Source organism: Corapipo altera, unplaced genomic scaffold (genome assembly GCF_003945725.1).
Source record: "Corapipo altera isolate COAL_440 unplaced genomic scaffold, ASM394572v1 44, whole genome shotgun sequence".
NCBI classification, from domain to species: Eukaryota; Metazoa; Chordata; class Aves; order Passeriformes; family Pipridae; genus Corapipo; species Corapipo altera.
Window position 1 is genome coordinate 1,096,284 of NW_020884880.1, and position 23,132 is coordinate 1,119,415.

A 23,132-nucleotide genomic window follows, 5' to 3' on the forward strand; every position below is an offset into this window, starting at 1 on the left:
TAGGCTATTGAATTTCATGTTATTCCTCACAATATGGTACATTAAAAGGTAACACATAAGGGTTTTGATTAGAGCTGTTGAATTCTGAAACTCAACTTATTTACTTCAGAGGAATATTTACTGCTATGACTAGCAGATTACCAGGTATATTAAAATTTGATAACTTTATCTCTTACCAGATAATATGTAAATATTTATTGATTAACCCCTTGTGAAAGTTTTCTCTTCATATTTCTAACTCCATGACAGTGTGTAATGCAAGTACTAGTTAGAGATACGACTACATTTTAAAACTTGAGTGCATTTGTAGAGCCTCAGCATTCTGGAGAATTTTCCAGAGTCTCATTTTTAGCTTTTGAGTAGTCTACCAATATGCTTTTCCCCTCAGCTGTTTATTTTTGTCATTTTCAGCCTTTGTCCTAATAATAAATGTATGGAATCTGAATTCCTGTGGAAAGTGGATTTTAGGCAAGCTCAAACCAGCTATAGGAAATTGTGTCAAGAAATATAGTCAATTTTTGGAGAGAAGGATAAGGATAACAGTCACTTGCATACATTTATCTGAATATAGAGGAAAAAGAATTCATTTTGTATTCGTAGTTACTATAGTATCTCTTTTAATACTGAAAATATATCTTTAAAATGAGGGTAGACTGAATTAATGATGTTTCACTTCAAAATCCATTTGAGGCTGTTCTAAAACAAAGTCACTGATAGCCATGTGAGTGTGAACGTTGTTCCTAGCATACTCTGCAAAGGATATATGACTTACCTCTAAATAAAATAAAGTATTTTCAGTCTTCATTTTTAGGTTATGTAGATGAGGATCAAAGTTAAGGAAGTGTTTCATTCTTGGGTATTTAGGTGTTGGGCTTCTTCTAATTTGATTTTTTCTAATTTTTAGCGTTGGGAATGAGTCAATTGAAATATTTTCGTGTAGTTCAGCCTCTGCCCCAGTCAGTAGCTGTATCAGGTATTGCCTTTTGGGCTAGACACATTTTTAGTAGTTAGATGCAGGAGTCTCCCTCAGTGATACAGCTGGCCTTTCTGGACCCCTTGTTGTCACCACCAGTACAGTCATTCAAGTTAGATGAGAACTCATGAGTCACCTAGTCCAGCCTCTTACTGAAAACAGGGCCAACATTACATTCAGAGTTTAACAATGACTTTTACTATGCTTCCCATTAGTCATTATTTTTTAACTGTTAATTCTTATTAAATATTCAATTAAAAAAAGACATTTATCTAACATCCTTGATTAAAGGGGTAGGTTTTTTTGCAAAATTTATTCTACTTTCTTGATTATTTTTATTGATGTGTCTTTATGGGTATGTTTAACTTGTACAGTCTAGCAGCTACAAAATATTAATACATTTTTCTTATGTCCACTTTTTGCAAGAAAGCAGAATCTGCTACAAGTGGTTTCCTTTGTATTTAACGTTTTCTAACCCGTTAAGAGGAAGATAACAGGTTTTGTGCAACTGAGGGTGTATGACAGAGATGTTCTTGATAGTACTGTTAGATAAAGCATAGCTCCTCGATGAACTCTTTCTGTAATGAATCCTAAAAAAACATGTTTTGTCAAAGATTCCTATTACTGTTGTTCAAAACTACTTCACTGCTTTAGTTGTGTGGTAAAGGACTTTTGAATAAGTACTTATTTTAACAGATGAAAACCCAGACGTAAGCTTGATGCCTATTGATGGCTTAAAAAGCAGAAATGTTATGCTGGCATTGTAACTATAATATAAGAAATTTTAAATTTAAAAGATATCCATAACTGTAAGGTACACAATGTACTTTGCAACACAGATTGGATAAGGCTGTATCATTTGTTACCTTGCAGCAAAACCTCCTGTAGAATTGTAAGGGTTCTTTACTGTTTTATTTCTGTTGATAATCAAATACAGAGCTGAAGTAAGATTATAAGTGTATTTTTATTCCTTAAAGATCCCAGGTGTTTGAAAATCCTGTACAGTTGGCTTTCTGATTTTGTACCTCTTGTTAATTCCAGTAATTTTAAACCAAATCCATTTTATCCTCTAGTATACAGAGTACCTCAGTATGTTCCCCCATATATTTTCAGGCTAGTATAATGTTGCTTTAAGTACAAAATGTTCTTATTCTCAATTCAGTTTAGGTTTTACTGAGAAATTGTACCAGGACTTCAGTAGTCTTGATAACATATAGCACTTTCATTTCTACAGTTACTCACATAAGAATTCTGTCTTTGGAGAGGTGCATTAAATTGTTAACTGTTTTTGAAGATTAATAATTGGGTTTTTTGTTTGTTTCTTTTGCAGTGCCTTTGGTGTTACACCAACAACACTTGCATTGATTACCCTGTTAGAAGCATTCTTCCACCATCTTCATTGTGTTCCCTCTCTAATGCTCGATGGGGAGTTTGCTGGAGTAGGTACTAATTTTAGTTTTGCTGTAGAGAGTTACTTATGAGTATGATTAAAGTAAGCCTATTGCTTGCTAGAGCTGTTTCCTGATAATTTATGTGGAGGGGTGGGGGAGAAGGCAGTGGTTATGATTTGGAGTCATGATCTCTAATCTTCTGGACTTACAAACAGTCGTTGTTAAGGAAGGGATCTTTGTAAACAGCCAGTGTAGTTATGTTGATCCAATGGCTTTAAAACTTTTTTACATTTTTAAAAATTTCTTGAAGTGTTGGATGATTTGCCTAGATCTGCAGTTCCTTTATTATATTCCAGTGGGAGCAGTGAACCAATACCACAGGAACAGAGTCACACAGGAATTCTTGAATGCTATTTTTACTTAAATGACTGAAATAACAGGGTAGTCTGTGGGCACTGAAGGCAGTGTAAATAAGGTTAGATAAGGTTAAATAAGGTTAAAAAGGAAGCTGCAGAGGACCACCATAGGTTTTAGTACTGCATCATTTAATTGTTTTTAGATTTCCGTTTGCTTTTCATGTTTTATTACAAAATACAGTACAGACCATATGCTGCCATCACGGGCTAAATTCGGACTAGATTGTAACGGAGAACAAATAAGACATTGGAAAGCTTGTCATATGAAACAAGAGTACAGCTGCAGTCTAGCAAAGCAAAGGCTTGCTGCTTTCTGTGTATTTGTTCATGGACACTGGGAGGCTAAAGAACAAAAACAATTCAAAGTGAACTATCAGTGACTGTTAACTGTAACTTAGAAGAAAGTTCCCACGCTTAGCACAGAGAGATTATGCAGTAGTCTAAATTAGAGTAGTAGAAGTAGAAGATTAAAGTTAAAGTGGAACATGCAAGTTTCTGAACACTACCACTTGATCCCTGCAAACAGAGTGACTAGATTGAACAGTACAGGAGAACTTTATCAATTCTTTATTCTTATAGAAGGGCTTTGGACTTTGTTTTCTGAGAAAAAACATTTATGCTTTTGAACTTTTTTAGGGTACAGTAGAGACATCATTTCAGTAATAAGGCACACTTCTAAGAAAACTGGGCTTGCAATATCATAGTAAATGCTGTTACTATGAAATATTTAGAAAACTTTTCTTCTGAAAGTGTGGAGGGTTGACTCCTGCCAGTGGCTAAGTATTCACACAGCTGCTTCCTCCTTCCCTCCCTTGATCCCAGTCAGATGGAGGGAGAAAATAGAAAAAAAGCAAGAAAACTCATGAATTGAGACAAAGGCAGTTTAATAGGTGAAGAAAAAAGAGGAAGAGAAAAAAAAAGTCAAGCAAAGGAAATTGCTTACCACCTCCCACAGACAGGGGAAGTGGTAAACTCCTGCTGGGTTTGATGCCCCCAAACAGTAGTCACCTTGGAAGCCAGTTATACCCTGCAGTTATTTTTCTTTTACCTCAAATTTCATTGGTGACCACAACTTTATAAGGTGTGGAATACCTCTTTGGCCAGTTGGGATCAATTGTTCTGTCAGCATCCTCTCCTGAGCTCTGCAGTCTCTTGTTTACGTCCAACCCTGCTCACTGAGGGGAACAGAGGGAAGGGGGGAAAAAGAGAATATTTTGATGCTCTTCGAGCCTGTTCAGGAACAACCAAAAGCATTGGTGTGTTACCAGCACTTTTTAGCCAGAAATCCAAAGCACAGCATCAAAGCAGCTGCTATGAAGTAGGTTAACACTTTCAGACCCACCAAGTAGAGAAACACGTGTCCTTTTGCAAAATGGTGATTACCGGTGTCTACTGATACTGAGGGTGTTCTTGGCAGTTTACTCCTGCTGTAGAAATGGCTTATAGCTTGGCTTATACATATATGGCTTATGCTTTTGTGTTTCTAGATTGACTGTAGCTTAAACACTAAATGAATACTTCATAATGGAGCACATTCTCAGAAGAAAAAAACAAAACAAGAACAAAAAAATCCTCAAATACACATTTCCTTAATAGATTTTTTACAAATTATAGGTGGCAGCATGCCATGGGGTTACATAGTCTTATCGAGACTGTCCCCTTCAGACATGGCAGGAAAATTCATTAACTTGTGACAGTGGTCTTGCTGGTTTTTCTTTGAGCAAATAAAATTAAGAGATGAATGTTGTTCACTGTTGCTGAAAATGAAGGTGAATATTGGAGCTCTCAAAATTAAAAACAAATTACTGACTTCCAGTTACAATTTCATATGAAATAAGATGTGTTGACAAATTATTAACCAGCATGAAGTGAAGAACAGCATAGAAGCAGTGTAATACAAAGTAGCTTAATTGTGGGGTTTTTTCATAATTAATAAGCAAATGAAATAGGTAGTGGAGACAGGAATGCAGACTGAAAACTGACAGTCTTTTCTGTACTTTGTTAAAAGGTTCAAAAATTCTTTTTTACTTCAATTAAATAGCATACCTTAAAAAAATTAAATTTTGTTTAAAACAAATTTTTATTTTTACTGAATGAGTTAGATGCAATTGTTTGTAACTTGTAGGGAAGTAACAGAATGAAAAATGTGGTATGATGAAATGTGTTACTTCCATAATTTACATTTTGGAATTTACTTGTGTATTGTAACTAGAAACTATGTTTACCCAGTAAATGATAACACAGAAGCAAAAATGCTTGCTGAGATGTAATCTTTGGCAGGATATGTGAAGGCTATGCCTTGGCCAGGCATGAGATGATGAGATCTGCAGAGAAGTAACAGACTCTTTGGCTTGTGCATGTAGTCAGAAAGCACAGACTCTCTGAACTTCTTTTGCTAAATTTGACTGTCTTACCACAGAAGGACAGAACTGTGAAATCACACCAGTAGATATGTAACACATAAAGTATTACAGATGACTTAATGATATAAAGAGAAATTTTACTTAATGTCTGTTCAGTGTGGATTATGTATAATAGCAAAATTTGGATGTGGTATGTTCATTTTAACTGGGGTAGTTGCACAGAATTATGTGGGGGTTTTTGCATCTAGAGATGAAAAAATGCCCGTGAAGGATTATCAGAAAGAGAAATGTTAATGCTGAAGTCTAACAAGTTGAATATGTTCATATTTTTCAGTAAATTTTGAGGCTTTAATTATTGCCATAGCTGTAGTAGCTGGACTCATTCTGGTGTCTGTAGCAGTCTGTTGCTGTTACTGCTGTTACTGCAGAAGACGTTCCAGGAGGTAAATGCATATATTTGTTTCCTTTACTAACATTGAGTGCAGGTCTTTCCCACCTACCTGCAATTTTTACTCTCCAATACACTAAGAATATTTTCACTTGAAAGGAATTTTGGTCACTTTGCTTTATTTGTTTGAGAAAGACAGCAAAAAACCCCATTTGTAGTGGCAGGCAGTATTGACACTGAAAATGATGCTGGAATGACACTGAAGTGGTAACAGTGCTGATGTGTTCAACTTTAGGTAAGCTGTTGCTTTACTTCTACATTTTACACTTTTGTATTAAGATTGGACATGAAATATTTCAATTAACAAATAAAGCCTTGCTTCTTGTGATAACGGAACAAATGATTTCTTTCAAGGCAAACTCATGTACAGCAAAAAGGGACCAGGTGGGTAACAAGTAACTGAGCAACAATGTCCTACAGCACTTGATATCCACGCTTCAGTGTTGCTCTAGAATCTGTCAGTATCTAACTGATTAGCTATCCTTGCTAAAAATATTCTTGAACAAAATATTCTAAATGTAAGATAATACTTCTTTTGCTCTAAGATACTAAGAATGACTGACTTACTTTTGAGTAAAGTAATACTGCAAAAACTAAATGTTCTTCCTCTCTTCCTTGAGGAAGATTCATGCACCTGTTTTGCTGGTATGTTGGTCTACCAGGTCTACCCTAGTGCGGACATGGGTAACTCTTTAGCCCTGTGCTGATAAGCCCTGAAGGTGTATAGAACAGGTTTAGATCTTACGTAAGATCTGCCAACATCCTCTGCAGATCAACTGAGTAGACCCCTGTGGCTGACATGCCAACAAATAAAGCTTGAATCCTGTGAAAAGAGATATTTGTGCCAGACTTCAGTTTTAGTAGCTAAGTTGTCTATCAGTACTGCAACATCTTAATTCTACAAATAGAGGGTTAGTTGAGAGTCATCTTATGCCAGGATTCCAAAGGTGTCAAGCTTAATCTTCTGACCCTTAGAGGATTTAAAGGTCTTGTCAAAATGGGGTCCAGCTTATTTCAGGAGGATTCAGAATGTGTTATTACACTGAAGCCTGATGTATTACTGGCTTTAAACCCACTGATTCTTAGCAGGAATTCTTCTGCTCTCTTCTTCCTCATTTTAGTGGACTGATTTTCCACACAATTTTTTTTTATGAATTGGAGGAAGGAAAGTTTATAGAAATGTACTGTTTTATTCACTCTTGAGATGTCATCTGAGATCTCAGGTGTAAACTTTTGCAGAATGATCAGTATTCCTTCTGGGAGTTCTTAAGCTGTGGTGTTTCAGTGTTTAAGAAGCCAGCACTTACCTTTTCCTTGAACATAGAGAATACTTAAATGCGTTAACCCCCACATCAGTAATGTGGGTGATTCACCCATCTCCATTCCTACCACAGGAATTCTAGGACTGTTGTTGCATTGTTTCGGTTCATTATTTTTATCATGTGTTTTTGGACTTCTAATAGTCTGGTTCCATGCACTTGAGACAGTTTCATGAATAGTAATTATTCATGAAACTATAGTAAATTGACTCTCTTGAACTTCAGTTACCAACCACTTTTTTTAATTGTATAATCTCAGACTTTCTGAATTTTGAAGAAAAACTCCATCTCCTCAAAGTATCTGCAAATTAGAAGATATTTAATGCTCTTTAAGTATAGGGAAGAAATGTATTTTTTGAATCATATACCAGCATTTTATTTATTCGATGTTTTCATATTTTGCAACACCAATGTGAAGTGAGATTATTGCAGTTATAAGATGCTGGGGTCTCCAGTAAAGTAGTTTTACAGAAAGGTGCCCAAGAATGGGAGCTTCTAGTCTTCCTGGACATGCTAATATGGGGAATTGATTAATTTTACAGAAGGGTCTAACATAGTTTTCCAGTAAAGGTGACCTGTTGCATGTATTTCCTGCTGCTAAACTCCCACAGGATTTTTCTAATTCTTTATGTGGCAAAAGGAGGAACTTGAAAATTTTTATATGAAACATTGCATGGATTCAGAATTACTGGGTTGTATTGAAATTGCTAAAATGTTCAGAGATATATGGACTGATTGAGCGCATTAAAGAATCGAGTTCATATTTCCAGTTCTGGTGTCTGAATTTTGTATTTTAAAGTATTTGACGTGTTGTTAGTTAACCACTGGATGTCACCCTTGCTTAGCTTGTAGGCTGGTTGCTGCAGATGTGCGGTGCTGCAACTCTTCAGGTATATTAATATTGTAAATGTTCATCTCAGACGTCTTCAGAAGTGCATTCACTTCTGGAAGATGATTAGCACCTGGGGAAGCATGGCAGTTGTCCATTTACTAATGATGAAGAACTGTCATTAATTCTTTTAGGACAAAACTAAAGACAAAAACATTTGGCATTTGTTTTAGCATTCTACAATGCTTATAGTCTGTCTAATGATTAAGTGAAGCTGAACTTTTCCCAAAGCAGGTCACAGAGCTTAAGTGCCTATATTCAGTAGAGCGTATCAGCACATGCACAGCCCAGATGTACTGTGTAGGCTCAGCATTTCCCAGAATCACACAGCTGATGCACTGAGGTAAATCCTTGTTCATTCCAGAACAGACTGCTTTCCTGGGGGCAACTTGAGATTGGATAGCGATGGTTGTTGAAAAGATAAATTGTTCTGGCATCAAAGGCTTATGAAGCATCAATCTTCTTCCAGGGGACAACAATGGACTTAGCTGTGCGCATGCAGTACATTTACTCTAAAATGGGGTGTGACACGTGGGGAAAATGGCAAATACAAGTCCAAGACTTTCTGGAACAGTCTGCAGCCTGTTCCTAAGAAGCTGCAAGTTGCCCTGTGGAGGCTGCAGGGCACATGGCTACAATGAGTGGAGCATTTAGATATTATAAAATGTGAAAGGATAATTACAGAAACTTGTCGATTATACTATTCAGCAATTAAATTTTACATGACTGTGAAGAAGTATCTCTGGTCAGACTATAAATTCTTTTTGAAAATAAATCAAGTGACTAAATAGTGATTGCTTAGCAGTGAAGTTGCTTTTTCCTCCTCTTACACTTTCCTTTCCTCCTTATTTTTCTAGTAGACCAGATGAAGAAGAAGAGCAGCTAGCTAGGAAGAGAGAGGAGAGAAGACTACAGTCTCTTCAGAGGTGAGTCTGGACAGCTTGACATGCTTCTTGGTGCTATTGGAGTATTCTGCCTTTCTAAGGAATACATGGAATACTAAACAAAGAAACATTGTGGAGTTAGGCGTGACAGTGTCAGGTTTTTACAAAACATGGCTTAATGTGAGATTGGTGAACCTGATTAGGAGCCTGTATTCTTGTAAGTGAACAGGGAGCAAATGGGTTGATGCTCACTGTGGCAGGTACCATGAGCACTCTGTACCAACCAAGAGCAAACAGGAGGAAAGTGTCTGAAGTCTTGTCTAGTCTCTTCTGGACTGATGCCTACCTGTGGCATGAGTTAGTGCCCCAGTGAGGCTGGAATCAAGATTTGAGACCCACTTGTTGGATTCATTTGGTTATTGGTTCTTTTTTAAAATCTGTCTGGGAAAGGTAGAGAAGTTGATAGTGATATACCTATTCAAAATTTGGCTCAGGAATTGAAAACTTTGGCTCAGATCTCATTGTAGCCCTAATTTCATATTTCCATCCTTTCTGCTGAAGCTGTATCACAGTGTAAAAAGAAGGGCAAGAGTCAGCCCTCATACAGTGTTTCTCAGTGAGAACTGCAGTCCTTTAGATGTAGATTTTTGTAGCTTAGTTCTACTGTGACTTTCGGTGGGTTTTACATTTTTCTTCAGATAAACAGTTTTCATAGATAAGGCACTGATGCCTGGTACAAACGAGATGTACCTTTTGAATCATACTTCCTTTCATGGTCTTCAGTTTAGATTCACAGTGGATTAGCCTTCAGCAAGACAAGAGTGTCCTAGCTGTCAGGTATGGGTTTGAATCGCCACTTGCTGACAAGGAAATTAATCTTAGGTTTACCACTTCCTGGTTTTGTTCTCTAAAGACTCATCTGCCAAGTAACAGGTGGGCACCTTCACTGCCTGCCTGATGCCTGCTGTTTTCTCCTGAACTCAGATTGATTGTTAATATGAGCAGGGAGTTAGGGAGCAAGGCGTACTTCCATGTGAGAATCCTTGTGGGGCTCTTGCATGAAGATATAAAGTTTCTCTATTACAGATGTGCATAAGGAGACAAGGCAGGTACGTTTCTCACTGGGCACAAAAGTGGAAGTTAGTAAGGTGGTCTTACAGATGCACTTGCTGTTGCTCATGTATCTGACTGGAAGGAGCTGAGAGAATCACTCAACTCCACGCAACTGTTTTCTGAACTGACAGGTTATATAGGCAAGTACAGTAACTGTTTGCCCTGAATCTGATGATGATTATGACTCTGAAGTAGCACTGTGATGTTAAGAAGCAGAATACATTCTGTTGTAATGGCTTAAATTGATGTGTCCTTTAGCCTTGTACAAAATTCCTAAACTTTCTGGCAATAGAAAAAATTAGAATAGGATACAATGGGGACGTATACCAAGGAATTTTTCAGAGCTTGACTAAGTGTGAAGTTTGATTAGTTTTTGGGTTTGTGATTATTATTTTTCTCAAGTATACAAAGTTTAATATATGTATTCCCCTTTTCTAGTGGCTGTATAATACAGTTTAGTAGCTTTTAAACTTAGCAAATTTGAACTTAGATTATTTTTGTTCTGCACAGATCTTAACAACACAGATTTACTGCTGCAGCAGTGTGTATTCTGCATTTATAATTGTTTAGGAAAACATAAGCTTAAAGGTAACTTTCTGAAGAGAAAAGATGAGAGTTAGATGTCTCCTAGTGTAGTTGAGCTAAAATTGATGTTTTCAAAATACATATTTTTCAAGTGTAATGATGACACAAGTTTAACACTTTAGATTGCATGTAAAGGCATTTTACTTCTGTTGTAACTGAGAGCTGCTGATGCAGAGAGCATTCTTACTTTCTTGCCCAGGGCACAACATTCCTTAACTCTATACTATGCAAAATTTGTTTACATAAAGCCATTCACATTTCTGTGGGGTTTTGGATGTTTTTATTCTGTTGGATGAGTTCAGTGAAGAGTCTCAGCATGTATCTGTAAGATTGCATCCACAGGATGCAAGGACATCATGAATCCAGGGATGGGGGAAAAGGAAAGAAAGCATTTATTTGGGAACAGAGTAGGAAGCAGTACTTCCCCTTTCATCATTGCAAGGTAATGTCAGACTTAGTCTGAGAAGAAAAGGGGCGTAGACTTGTTTTCATAAACATCTGAATTTGTGAGCTGAAAGTATTGTACTTAACCGTGCACAGAAGGGTAAGAAATAGGTGTCCAGTTTAGGAAATATGCTCACACATAGTTGTACCACACAATTTCTCAGGTAAGTGATGCTGAATATTTGCAATGGATCAGAAAAAAAGGGAATTTTCTACCTTTTAGTCCAATTATAACTACTCACGGCACAATAGGCAGAGTGCTAGTGTGAAGGTGATGTTTCTCCTATATTGCTTTTGTTCCTTTCTAAAGAGAAGGGACCCAGTGAGGAACATCCAACATTTTTTTGTATGGCAAAACCACGTTGTGATGAAATGTGCATCCTTCATTATGTTACTTTGTTCACTTAGGGCAACACTTACCCATGTTTGTTATAAAGCAAAGACTTCTGACCAGGTGCATAATAGGGGATGATTGTTTGGCATAACCTTTCCATTGTGATTTGTGTATCAACTTTAAATTCTTGGTACAGTTAATCTGTAGAAAGTCTGATACTTCTTGAGCGTAAGGTTTGCTGTGCACACGCTGAGCAAGTAGTGTTGCACCAGGCAATTAGCAACACAGAGCTAATACCAACTGCATTCTTCAATTAAGCCTAGGAACAAGGATCACTGGAAGCAGACTGCTCTGCCAGAATGATTGCTGCAGCCTTACTTAGAGCAGCATCCCTCTTTTCCAGCTTGTCTCAGGAGTGTGTCTGTGAAACAGAAACTGTTCTAATTGCAGGAGAGAGTTTAGCAGCAGCCCTGGGGTATTCCTGTGTTCTGAACATTCATACCTATTGTGTGTGTGGCTGGGTGTCAGGGGAAAACATAAGGACTAGGCTGCTTTCAGCAACCAGAACACTTCAGCCTACCCATTGCTTGCTTCTTTTGAGACCTTTGGAGGATGAATTGTTAGTAGCAGGCTGAAGACCAAATTAATATTCTCAACAAGACATTTGTGATGAGCAAACTGCAGAGGAAAACACAGAATATCTGGAGTTCAGTTTTTGACTGAAAAGAGGTATCTTATTGCATAGCTTTAGTCTTTTATTGGACTTCATGTCATCTCTAACATGAAAAACCATTTTTAAACATAGCATCAAGTAGTGAGTCTTTACACTCGTTTAAGTATTTACAGCTGCAAGTACACGGTACACTTACATGGTATATTTATATATTGTATAAGCCATTATTTGTTTTAGAAGTTTATAAACAAATGAAAAACAGTGAGATCAGCTGCCAAGTATAATTTCATAGTGTACTGGTAAGGGAGAAGTAGGAGGGAGGCCAGGGAAAGAAAGGGTTGCAGTTCCTTTATGAAGAACCAAGTGTGGAAAATTATTATGTGAATTGTTAGTATTGGGAGGAGTACTCTCTCAGCTTACAGCAGTGGGGACATCTTGCGTGAGGAGCCAAGAATTTAGCATATGGAAGATAGAGTAAGAGCAGTAGTGTTAAGAAACAGAACCAGCTCGAAGACTAAAGTGACTTCAGCTGCTCGTAATATCAAGATGTGGACGGTGCAGTGAGTCACCTGGATGGCTGATTCAGTGACTGCCTGTTCAGAATTGTGTCTGATTCTCCTCGGTCAGTGTGTGCCTAAGCCTTATTTACTGTGCAAGGATTTAGTCACAGGTGAAGTGATGTAGTCGCGGCTACCTGTCAGAGTTTGAACATTTCACTGATAAAAATGGTTTTACCCTTCAAACTTAACTAGGTGTTTGGTTTGTTTTGGATACTTTAGGGAAGTATCCTGAAGTGTTTCTGAGGTTTAAAGCTTGCACAGCATGATTTTCCACTCTCTCTTGTTATGCAGATTCTTAGTGCTTTCTGAGTTCAGAACTTATTCAGACTGACTGCTGAAGTACTGTTGTCAGTTGAAAGTGCAGCAGTGAGTCTCCATTACTTCAGACAGGGTAGGCAAAACAGTGAAGAAATGCCATTAGTACCACCCGTAACAAACCTGGTTTATGGTCACATGATATCACATGAAAACTATACAGAAGAAAGTTTTGACTTTATACAGGTGGAGGCTGCTTTCAGCAGAATTTCTCTTATTTTCTTCCTGAGATCCCTTGCCTCATTTAATATCTTCCTCTTATGTAACACAAAAAGCAGAAATCTTGTTGTCAGGTTGCCCTCAGTAGGTCAATTTGTCTTGTCCTTTTTCTGTTCTCTTCAACATCTCAGTCCTGACTTTCTTCATCTACATGAATTTCATCACCCTGACTCACCAGTTCCTCCTCCTGCATTTGGTCAAGTTCTTTGCTGTCCTGCCTGGGCTTAATAGTGGAAAGGGATGTAAGGGAGATTGGGTATCTCAGGGAAATAGAAGTGGAAGGTTTTAAGTCTGTCTTGCTTGGTTTTCGTCATTATGCTTTATGTGCTTGCTTTTCCAGAAGTGCAGTTGCTGGGAAAGGCCAGTTCAGCCCTTCAACTCTGTAGGAAGCAGGATAATTGCTTCTGAGGACACACAGGATCTGTTCAGCAGTAGGAATTGTTTGGAGGTGGAATATGCATAGGGCAGTTGGGATCTTTGGTGAATTAAGCTGTCAGTGCTTAACAGCTTTCTGCTGAATATGTGCAAATTGGAATTCAGCAAAAGTCACAACTTGTCTAGCTGGATTGAATTTTGACAGGGACAGCAAACGATGTATTTTTAAATTTTTGTTAGAGGAACATTGTTTTGCCAAATTCTATGTCCCTTCCTAAAAATATATAGATCCTGGATCATACTTCTGAAATAGATATGTAGAAGCTTTTGTGTTTGTTTTTCAAACTAAGCAAAATATATACTTCCTTTGAAATATAGGAAAACTATCTGAGGAATGATGGAATGATTTCCATTTAAACATCCTTTATTTTTTTCCCCCTTCACCTTTGCAAGGGGGAAGAAGAAATTGATTCATCAGGCTCTTGGTTTATGCAATTAAAGTTTGGCAATATTAGAGACAGTCTTGAAAACTGTCCTATGATCAGAAATGTAAAAAACAATTTCTGTATAGCACAATACTTTAATTTATTCTCTGCATGGATGCCATGCTGGATTTTTGACACCAGTAGTTTTCACTTACACTTGCTGTACAGCTTAAACAAAACAGTAATACACATTTTGTCTTTTTAGAATTCTTACAGTGAATTAGGATTCTGAAGCATACTGTATTCACAGCTAAATTTTACAATTATGCTCCCTGCTGGAAAGCGCTAGGGAGTCTTCCAGCATAGTGTAGTGCCTTGCTTGTTATGTAGATATGAATACCTCAGTGGGTGTATGTGTAAATATATGTGGATGCATTACTTTTATATAGAAAAACCAGTATTTCTTATTGTTTATTTTAATACATCTTATTTTGACATTACTGGTTAGTGAGAAGTTATAGGGAGTCTTACAGATGCATAAAGTGTATATAGAAAGATAAGATCTGTACCTGCTAAATGTGATTTTTTAAAAATTTGTAATTGCATACTAAAGTAAAAAATGCTGTTGTCCGTTTTAGATGTAATTATATTTTGCTTACAGCTCAAAACAGTCTGAATGTTCTTTTGATGCCTTTATTTCTTGCAGGAAACATGAAAGAAAACTGAAGCATGATGAAATACGTAAGAAGTATGGTATGTGTTATCTTGTTTTGATACTCTGTATCTAAATGGATTCCTTTTTCCTAATTATTATTAAAATTCACAGCAGAAACAAGCTGCTTTATGAGCAGGAGAAGTAATCAAGCCCAGTTTCCCACTGATGCATGTCTTCTGACACCTGAGCACCTGATCTCAGCACTGTTATGTGCCTGTTCTCTTCCTGCACTGATGCTCCCACTGGGCAAGACACAGTGTGCTGGATGGGGTGTTTGCTTGGGATGGGCATTTAAATATATTGATTAAAATAAGTGATTCTTTCTGTTCCTAAGTAAGAGTACTGATTTTGGGGGCTCTTTTGTTTGTTCTTGAACGTGGTAAATCAAGCTAGTTGAACTTTGCCACTAGACTCATGGCTATTAAAGGAGGGTAGACTGGCTAGCAGATAGGAAGCTTTTTAAATCAAGATTGGAAAAGAAGGGTGGAGGGTGCAGCCTAATGTAGGGATTAAAATTGTTATTTTTTTCTTTGTTTTTCAGTGGAGCTATGGTCCAGTTGTAGAATATCACAAGATTGTAGGACCTGCTGTGCTGTGTAGGAGGCTCTTATTATGTAGGCTTGTCAGTGCTTGCACTTTTCATTTGATTTGTTCATAGGGTTAATAGTACTGTGTATTCAGAGAAAGATATGCTAAAACTCTGCTGCATTTTTTATTATGCAAATTGCACTAATGTCAGAGGGGGTGATTCTAGGGGTCTGAACAGTCACTCAAAGCCATTAATTTTCATCCTCTTGTTAAACTGATGGGCAGAGTCTGGGGATGTCTTCATGAATCTGCAGCCTGCCCTTTGGCTGATGCAGAAGTGATACAGACAATCTCTGTAGGGAATTCTCTGCCTGGAGAACGTTTGCAAAACAATGTTCCTTTGCTGGAATGGAGAAAAACTACACTGAAGCTTGAGCTACAGGAGGAAGAATGTTATAGAAACTGGAAGAAATTTTTTGTTAAACATCAGTCATTCAAGTTCAGTCCTGTGGTATTTTATAGGATAATTGACCCTGCATACCAACCACAATTCAGTTTCTAGAGGTGTTTGAGTGGTTGACAACAATAGTTCAGATGTAAAATAGCAAACAAAATCCAAACAGCAAAATAAAACAACACAGGCTTGTTGTGTTTGTTTCTCCTTAGAAGAGACCTCGGAGTCAGTCTCAACAAGTTTGAATCACTGGGTCAAGAACTTAGGACAATGGCTATGTCCTCACAACAACTTGTAGCACTCTGTGCAGACATGCACATACCTTTGCGTCTTCTTGATGCAGCCAAGAGTGGACAGGTCCTGAATTCACTGTTACAGTTCTGGTACCAAAGCACTGCACTGGGAATGTTCAGAAGGCTGTGTTCCATTCTGTTCAGTCAGTGGATGGCCCTGCATTTTAGTGAAGACAGTTCTCTCTTCAGTGCTTAACTTTCAGACTTCTGCAGGATGTTTTGCTGGATCTTTTTGGAGTACCTGAGTTTCCTGAAGTAAATAACTGCATAATCGGTGCCTCTGGAATACATCAACCAAATTCAATAAATCTTGCTTGTAGCTGTACCGTGCACAAAGTCATATGAGAACCAGTGTCATTTTGCCTCTGCTTGAAGCATGTTAGTCTGTCAATGACTTAACTAGAAACAAGTTCATACCGACATCTTCTTGCAGTTATTACAGTTATGTTTTGCAGTGCATTTTACCTGCATAAGATTGCAATTGGACTATAAAACTAAAATTTTAATAGCAAACTTCTATATAAAGTTTATTTATTGGCAGGTTTGCTTTATTGCCTAAGCAAATATTAATTTATGTTATCAGATATACCAATTTGAGGCCTGGATTCTCATCATTAATTTTTGTCCTAAAGAAAAACCTAATTCTTACCTAATTAATTGGCACATCCTGAAAGGATGTATGTAACTGAGTAAAAATTAAATACAAAATATGTATAAATTTTGAAATATCCCTAAATAAAATGCTATTACATATATGGGTTGTGTTCTGATAATATGCAGACAAATGATTGTCAGAATATTTCAGTGAGACATAGAGTAGACTTGGATCTTCTGTCCTCATTTTTTACTGTCTAGAAAATATAGATGTTAGCATATTAAATATAATCTAATAAAAATTGCTGCAAATAATTATGGAGGCACTAGATTACTTTACACTCTTACACACTGCAGAGTGGATTCTCAGTTAAGTAGGCATGAGTGAGTGGCAGAATGACAATGACTTTGTTAACCTGACTCTGTAGATTAGGATGATCATGCCCGAAATTTCAGTATTTGGTTGGCTTTAAGGGAATGCCTTTTCCCATTTCATCCACCAGCTTTCCATACCCCATTTAAATGGTAATTACACATTTATAATGCATTGCAGGTGTCACTCTAGCCACAGTCCGTCCTTTGGGAGCATTGGAAGCAATAGAGAGCTTTAGCAACCAAGAGTACACAGTTTGAATTGTTTCTTTGTTGCACAATTTCATAGTATTTTTCATTGCTCACATATATGAATGAAATATGATTACACAAATTATATGTTGACTCTTAGGAAAAATTTAAAGTAGAATTCGGAAGACTTTGCAGCTTGTGTAGTATACAAAGGAGCTACAATTTAATTCCTGCTGCATTTGCTGCTATTGTGTGTTCAGTGTAGTATTAGTATAGATCTGCTTTCTTATTTATTTATTTCAGGATCTTGCCTGGTATTAGTAAAAGGATTCTTTCTCTTAATTTTTACAAAATTACTACCATTTCATTGCTTCAGTTCTGCAAAGGTTTTGATCAGCTATTTTAATGATATGTAATCCTATCTCCTTTGTTTTATGTGAGACATTGATTTTTATATTCAGTAGTTTGTCACAGTAAATGTTGCTCCTGTTCAAGGTAGATACTATACCTTGACCTTCTTTACTGTTCTGAATGCAAGGTAGGAAAACCTTGCGTTGCTGTACATTGAAAGCTATTTAGTTTGTTGTCAAGAATACAGTCGTCAATCTGGTGGTTAAAAATAAAGAGGAAACATTTAATAAGAGATGAAGACACGCAGCAAACTAGGTTGGGTTTTTTCCAAGCATAGACTTTTGTAAATATTTCAGTTGTTAATTCTGATTTTGGTCAGTGCTGATATGTGATGAGAGTCAGATCTCAGTGACTGAGAACCTGCATAATTAGGTGGTATACGATATAAATGAATATACTGGAAAGAAGTATTAATTTCTTACCATTGCTTTGTCTTTTCATACATATTAGGAGGCCTCATTATTTCATACAAGTTAACAGAAGATACTTGACTACTATACCTTTCAGATTTTTGAGTGTTTCTTAGATACTGCTAAGTAGGTCAAATACTAACCTCAAAATGAGGGTAAATAGAAGTAAGATGTTAAAAGTTCTTGTAAGTGACCTGTGTGTCAATATTCAAGTTCACCAGTAACATGCAATGGACTTGATTGCAAACAAGACTACTAAAGCTACAAACATCTGGCTTCTTTGAACCCCTGAGTGTAAATGACAAGTTGGGCAGTCGCTCTCATGTCAAATGGGAAACAGTGGAGAGACAACTCGTGTCTGGTTCAAGGCAGCACAGGAGCTTTAGCTGAACCTGACGTGCTGTCCCATTAGCATTGGCTCGCAGCTCCTCAGAGAGGCACAGATAAGAGCAGCTGTAGGAGCTGACAGGAGCTTTTTGTCATGCTCCTGTTTTTGTATGTCTCTCCAGATTGTTTTTGTCCGCTTACTGGAGCCTGATACAACTCCTTCAGTAAGCACTGGTGAAAATGATGAACTGCTGTCTCCCTCCTCTCACTAAAGTAACCTTACGATGTACTTAGAATGCTGAGGATAAAAGAAATTTAAACACTGGATGCAGGTTTGAGAGCAAGACTGAGAGCAAAGTGTATCAGGTGTTGTAACCCATGGTTATTCTCATTTGGAAGGAAGGTTTGCCATTTCTCTTGGACTCCATTTTTCCTGGGAGATCAGTTTCTGAAGTCATGACCAATAGTATTCCCACTTGATTGACCCATTGTTCTTAAAGCTTGTTGAGTTTCAGTATTGTACAATAAAACAAATCAGAGGATTTTAAGTTAAGTGTACTAATGCCTGGGTGGTGGTGATTATATCTGTTCATTCCTAAACATAATTCAGTAAAATGACAACAAGTACTGCTGGGAATGACATTTGCAGTGAGGAGTAAAAGTTACACACTCACTTGAAATATGAGAATTAGTTTTCTAAAATGTCTTTTTAGCCAAATGTTTTGGGGCAGAGGCAGAGAAAAGTATATTTGCTCCTCAGAATGGTATAGGAAAAGTTTATCAGTACTCTTACACAATCATCTGGTTAATTTGAAATTGGATTATTGGATGTAGAAAATCTTTTCCATTGGATTTAAGCTGTAAAGAAGAGTATCTTTTACTGTGCTACTTTCAGACCTATGAAGTGTCGAATATGTATGCTGAATGAAATATCAAAAGGGCATACTAAGCACTTGCCAGACTCTATAGAGAGAAGTATGCAGCCTACGTTAATTTTATCAGGGAATCTGGTACCACAACTTGCCACTTTGTGGAAAAGTTTTTGAAGTTTGGTGTGTTTATTTCTCAGTGGAACTTAATGAGTGCAGGGAGTTTATGCAATGGCAATTGTAATAATAATGGTAATTTCTAGTATTGATGCTGATTTTCTGTAAATGTTGTGTAGACGCGTTTTTTATTTGGAACAGGTGAAATACTGAAGTACTGCAAATTTTTTTTTAAAATTGGACTGCTTAGTTGTGTTTCAGGTAACTAAATGTATTAGGATCCATATATTCTAGCTGCCAAACTATTAACATGTCTGGAGGAAGGAGGGGGTGGTGGTGATGGTCTGGAAATAAAGAAAATCTTTCTTCTCACTGTGTGGTTTGGGCTTATATTAATGCAGGAATGTTACCTGAAGGCACTAAAGGTTGAATGGCAGGCCAAGGATAAGAAGGGTTTTTTATTATGTGTTAGCTTACTTGTCAGCTAGAGTAGACCTAACAGACATCACAATTCTTTGTTTAAATGCATGAAAGGTAAGATTAAAATTTGACAAGTAACCGCTTTCTAAAAGTTTAAAAATATAAACATTTCAAAATCTCTAAATATTGCATATAATTTTCAACCTAAGCATATTCTTATTACACAAATGCGTTTTTTTGGGTTTTTTTTAACAATTAGAGAAGAGGATAGTGCCTCTGATGCAAGGTACTATACTAGGTAAATAGGCTGTATTTCATGTTACCTGGCAGAAGCTTTATAAATGTGATTGCCTTGCTTCTTTTTCACAAATAAGAGACATTGTATGAGGGCTGATTTTGATATTAACCTTTTACAAGCTGACTGCTCGTAATCTTGTATATTTGAGTGATTATAGAACTTTTCATACTTATTCCTTAATATTTACTGTTCCCTATCAGGTAGTTAGTTGCAGTAGCTCATACAGTAATCAGCACTAAGCAGTTGTGCTTCTTGATTGGAATCTTAAAATAACCAGGCAGTTCAAACGAAGCTCTCCAACTGCAACAAGGTAGGCAAAAGTCTAGTCTACCTTCGCCACCATTAGCTTTTGACTTTCAGATAGAATAGTGAATGTTCAGTATGTGTGCAGGTGCATGTGGAAAAGAGGTATGGTGTGAAAAGGTCTGAGGGGAGTTCTTACAAGGTTTGGCAGTGACCAGTGTAATTTTGTTTGCACTGTTGTGAACCTGAACATTTGTGATTTGCCTGACTGCGCTGTCGTTATGTCTCCGTGCCTCAACAAATGAGCTAGAGAAGAGTCCAGGTTTGCCAGACATCGGTATAAAAACCCCAGTAGAAAAGATAGCAGTAGTGTTCTTGTTCTTGCACAACAAAAGGTCAGCCTCTGGACTCTTAAAGGACTCCTTTATTTTTAGTATGTGCTTCTACCTACCCCAAATCTGGTGGGTGGTTTCAAGTCTCTTCGAAATAATTACTATGTGGAACAGTGATTGCTCAGCTAACCCTTACAGAGGATGGTCTGCATATCCAGATACTCAGAATAATTGGATAACTTTGCAGTGCTTACTGTGACAATATTCTGGTAAAGTCATTAAGAATCTTCATGATGGAAACATACTGCAACCTGGATTAAACGATGCTCTTGTTCTGGTCCCTGGAGGTTTTAGTGCATGTAGAAGTCATCTTCATTTGTTCTTAGAGATTATTGTCCTGTTGCAGAAAAGCTGTAAGTGGCTGAATGTGACAGATGGTTGGGTATAATCGAAGTAGAACTAAGTCAAAGTAGCAACATCTTACATTTTAAAAGGATGATGATCTTATAGTCACTTGCATTTATAAACTGGCAAGCCTGAATCTGTTCTTCCTGACACATCTCTATGCTTAGATTTTTGTCAACTTGACTCTTATAAGTGCATTTTTTAGGATATACCTCACAAATGAGAAATAATTTTTCATACAGAAATGTTCTCTCCCTGCTAAAACATGAAATACTTATTTGTGATTATAGTCTGAGAAATACAAATGCTTAAGAACACTTTCAATTTATTGTAATACTTGAGTGTTTAGGTAATAGAGCAATTATTACAGGAATTGCCTTTTGGATTTGTTTTATGGCATACCTTTTGAAGTCAGTAACTCAAGGTATTTATGTGATACTGGTAAGAAAGTGATAAATGTGGTCCTGTTTTGTTTTACAGGTCTTCTTCAGGATTCTGATAACCCGTACAGCAGATTTGAGAATGAATAAAGCTGAGCACCTTCCACTCGAGCTGTGACTCCAGAAGACAGGAAGACTCTTTTCATTTACCCTTTGTGCTCTTTTGCTTTTGTTTTTTTTTTCCCTGAAGTGTTTTTTCCTGATTGTAAAACTAGAAGCAGCTAAAGACTTTATGAAATAACATGTTTCTATCTCCTACTCATATAGAACTAATTTTTATAAATGGTTTTTTTGTTGAAATGTTTGCTGAATTTTATTGTGACTATCTTTCCTCTTCTTAAAACTGTATTTTATTACTTGATGTAGATGGTTAATAGTCACAATTGTGTTTGAGTTCAGTCGTAATTGCCATTTAAAGCAGTTGTTCCCATGTTCCTAAATAAAGATTTTATATATATATATATGTAAAATAAAAAGCAACATGGAAGGACAGCTTCACATGACAGAAATAGTTGATGAGAAAATACAGCACGCACGTTCTTGTGGGTGGAGGTTTTTTCTATCTGGAAAAAGATCTTCCAAGAGTGTAATGTGTAAGGGTTGAGAGAGGGGAGCATATTTGTCTTTGAATAATTCAGTTCAGTTGTGGAAATGTTAATATGTACTCTGGATATAGCACTGATGTGAAAAAGAAACTACTTCACTTAGCAAAATTGGAAGAAGGTCACTCTTAAAATGTACATGATTATGTGTGCCCAAATTTAAGAAACATCAGTCTGTGTGAAATCTTTCTTTTGTAAGCTTAATGTATAATGAAAAAAAAAAAGTAAAAAGTTGCCCAGATTCTGCAGTTTACCAGAGCTGACCCTGGCCAGCAGCTAAGCACTGCCCAGCTGCTTCCTCCCTCAGAGGGATAAGGGAGGGAATGGGAACAGCAAAGGGTTGAGATAGAACACTGTAAGTGAAGAAAAGGAGGGTAAGTGGGAACAAGTCATGCAAAGGGAATTACCACCTCCCAGAAGCAGATCTCTGCCCAGCCTCCCCTCAGTTTTTCTTGGGGAGCCTGGAATATCATTTGGGTCAGTTCTGGCCAGCTGTCCCAATTGCGTCCCCTCCCAACTTCTTGCTCACCCCTGGCCGACTTGCTGGAGCGGTCACAGTGGGGAAAAAATGAAACCTTGATGCTGTGCAAGCAATGCTCAGCAAAAGCCAAAGCACTGGTGTGTTACCAGCACTGTTCCTGCCACAAATCCAAAGCAAAGCAGCACCATACGTGCTGCTGTGAAGAGAGTTACCTCAATCCCAGCCAGACCCAGTACAGTAAGAAAGCAGTATTTTTTTAACCTTTTATTGTTCTGTTGATATTTCTATAATGTGATTTATTTCCTGTCTTTCTTTTCATAGCGGTGTTTCCTTGAGCATTTTTAGTAGCTTAGCAGTATGATGTGACAAGCAAATGGTTCTTCTGCCCCCCCCCACTCTAATGTACATTCCCATTTATTCTGTACACTTTAAATAACCTCCCTTGCTGTATATTATCTATTAAACAAATGTACAGTATTGAAGATGTCCATGTTATTTTTATCCACATTCCTAAAATAAATACTTTAACATCTTGAATTTGGTTCTGTTCAGTTCTGTTGTTCTATAGAATTTTAAATTATCTTGGCTTAAAAGAAATTATCAAGTATGAATTTGGGAGAAGAAAAAACATTGCTGGCTTTCTGTGGCAGGAATTAGATCTTGCCTGTGAGTGAGGAGGGGAATTGCCATTCCTTCCAGTGCCAAAAAACCTGCCTCTACTTAGGCTTTATTAACTATCAAGTTTGGGCTTTTCAAACCTGGTTGATTCTATGATTCTTTCACTTATCACTGATTTTGGTACAGTGTTTGCTTCCATTCTTTCTCTGGTTTTACCTACGCAAACAATTTTTGTGTATAGAGTTTCTCGGGAATTTATATAAAAATATGTTTTCCACTTCCTGA

General features: G+C 37.2%; 1 protein-coding gene across 3 annotated transcripts in view; it reads left to right on the top strand.

The window, feature by feature from the left end:
• LOC113945259 (pituitary tumor-transforming gene 1 protein-interacting protein-like) overlaps positions 1–22,766 on the top strand; it is a 29,150-nt gene extending 6,384 nt beyond the window's left edge. Inside the window, exons 3-8 of one of the 3 annotated variants that reach the window (XR_003527016.1) lie at positions 2,304–2,412; positions 5,478–5,586; positions 8,657–8,725; positions 14,433–14,479; positions 19,927–20,036; positions 21,187–22,766. Coding sequence is in view for 2 of the 3 variants with exons in the window: in XM_027639251.1 (XP_027495052.1) it covers positions 2,304–2,412; positions 5,478–5,586; positions 8,657–8,725; positions 14,433–14,479; positions 21,187–21,236 (384 nt within the window). In the remaining variant the exon portion in view is untranslated. The remainder of the gene's footprint in view (positions 1–2,303; positions 2,413–5,477; positions 5,587–8,656; positions 8,726–14,432; positions 14,480–19,926; positions 20,037–21,186) is intronic. The other 2 variants (XM_027639251.1, XM_027639252.1) reach the window with 2 other exon arrangements.
• The last annotated feature ends 366 nt before the right edge of the window (positions 22,767–23,132 follow it).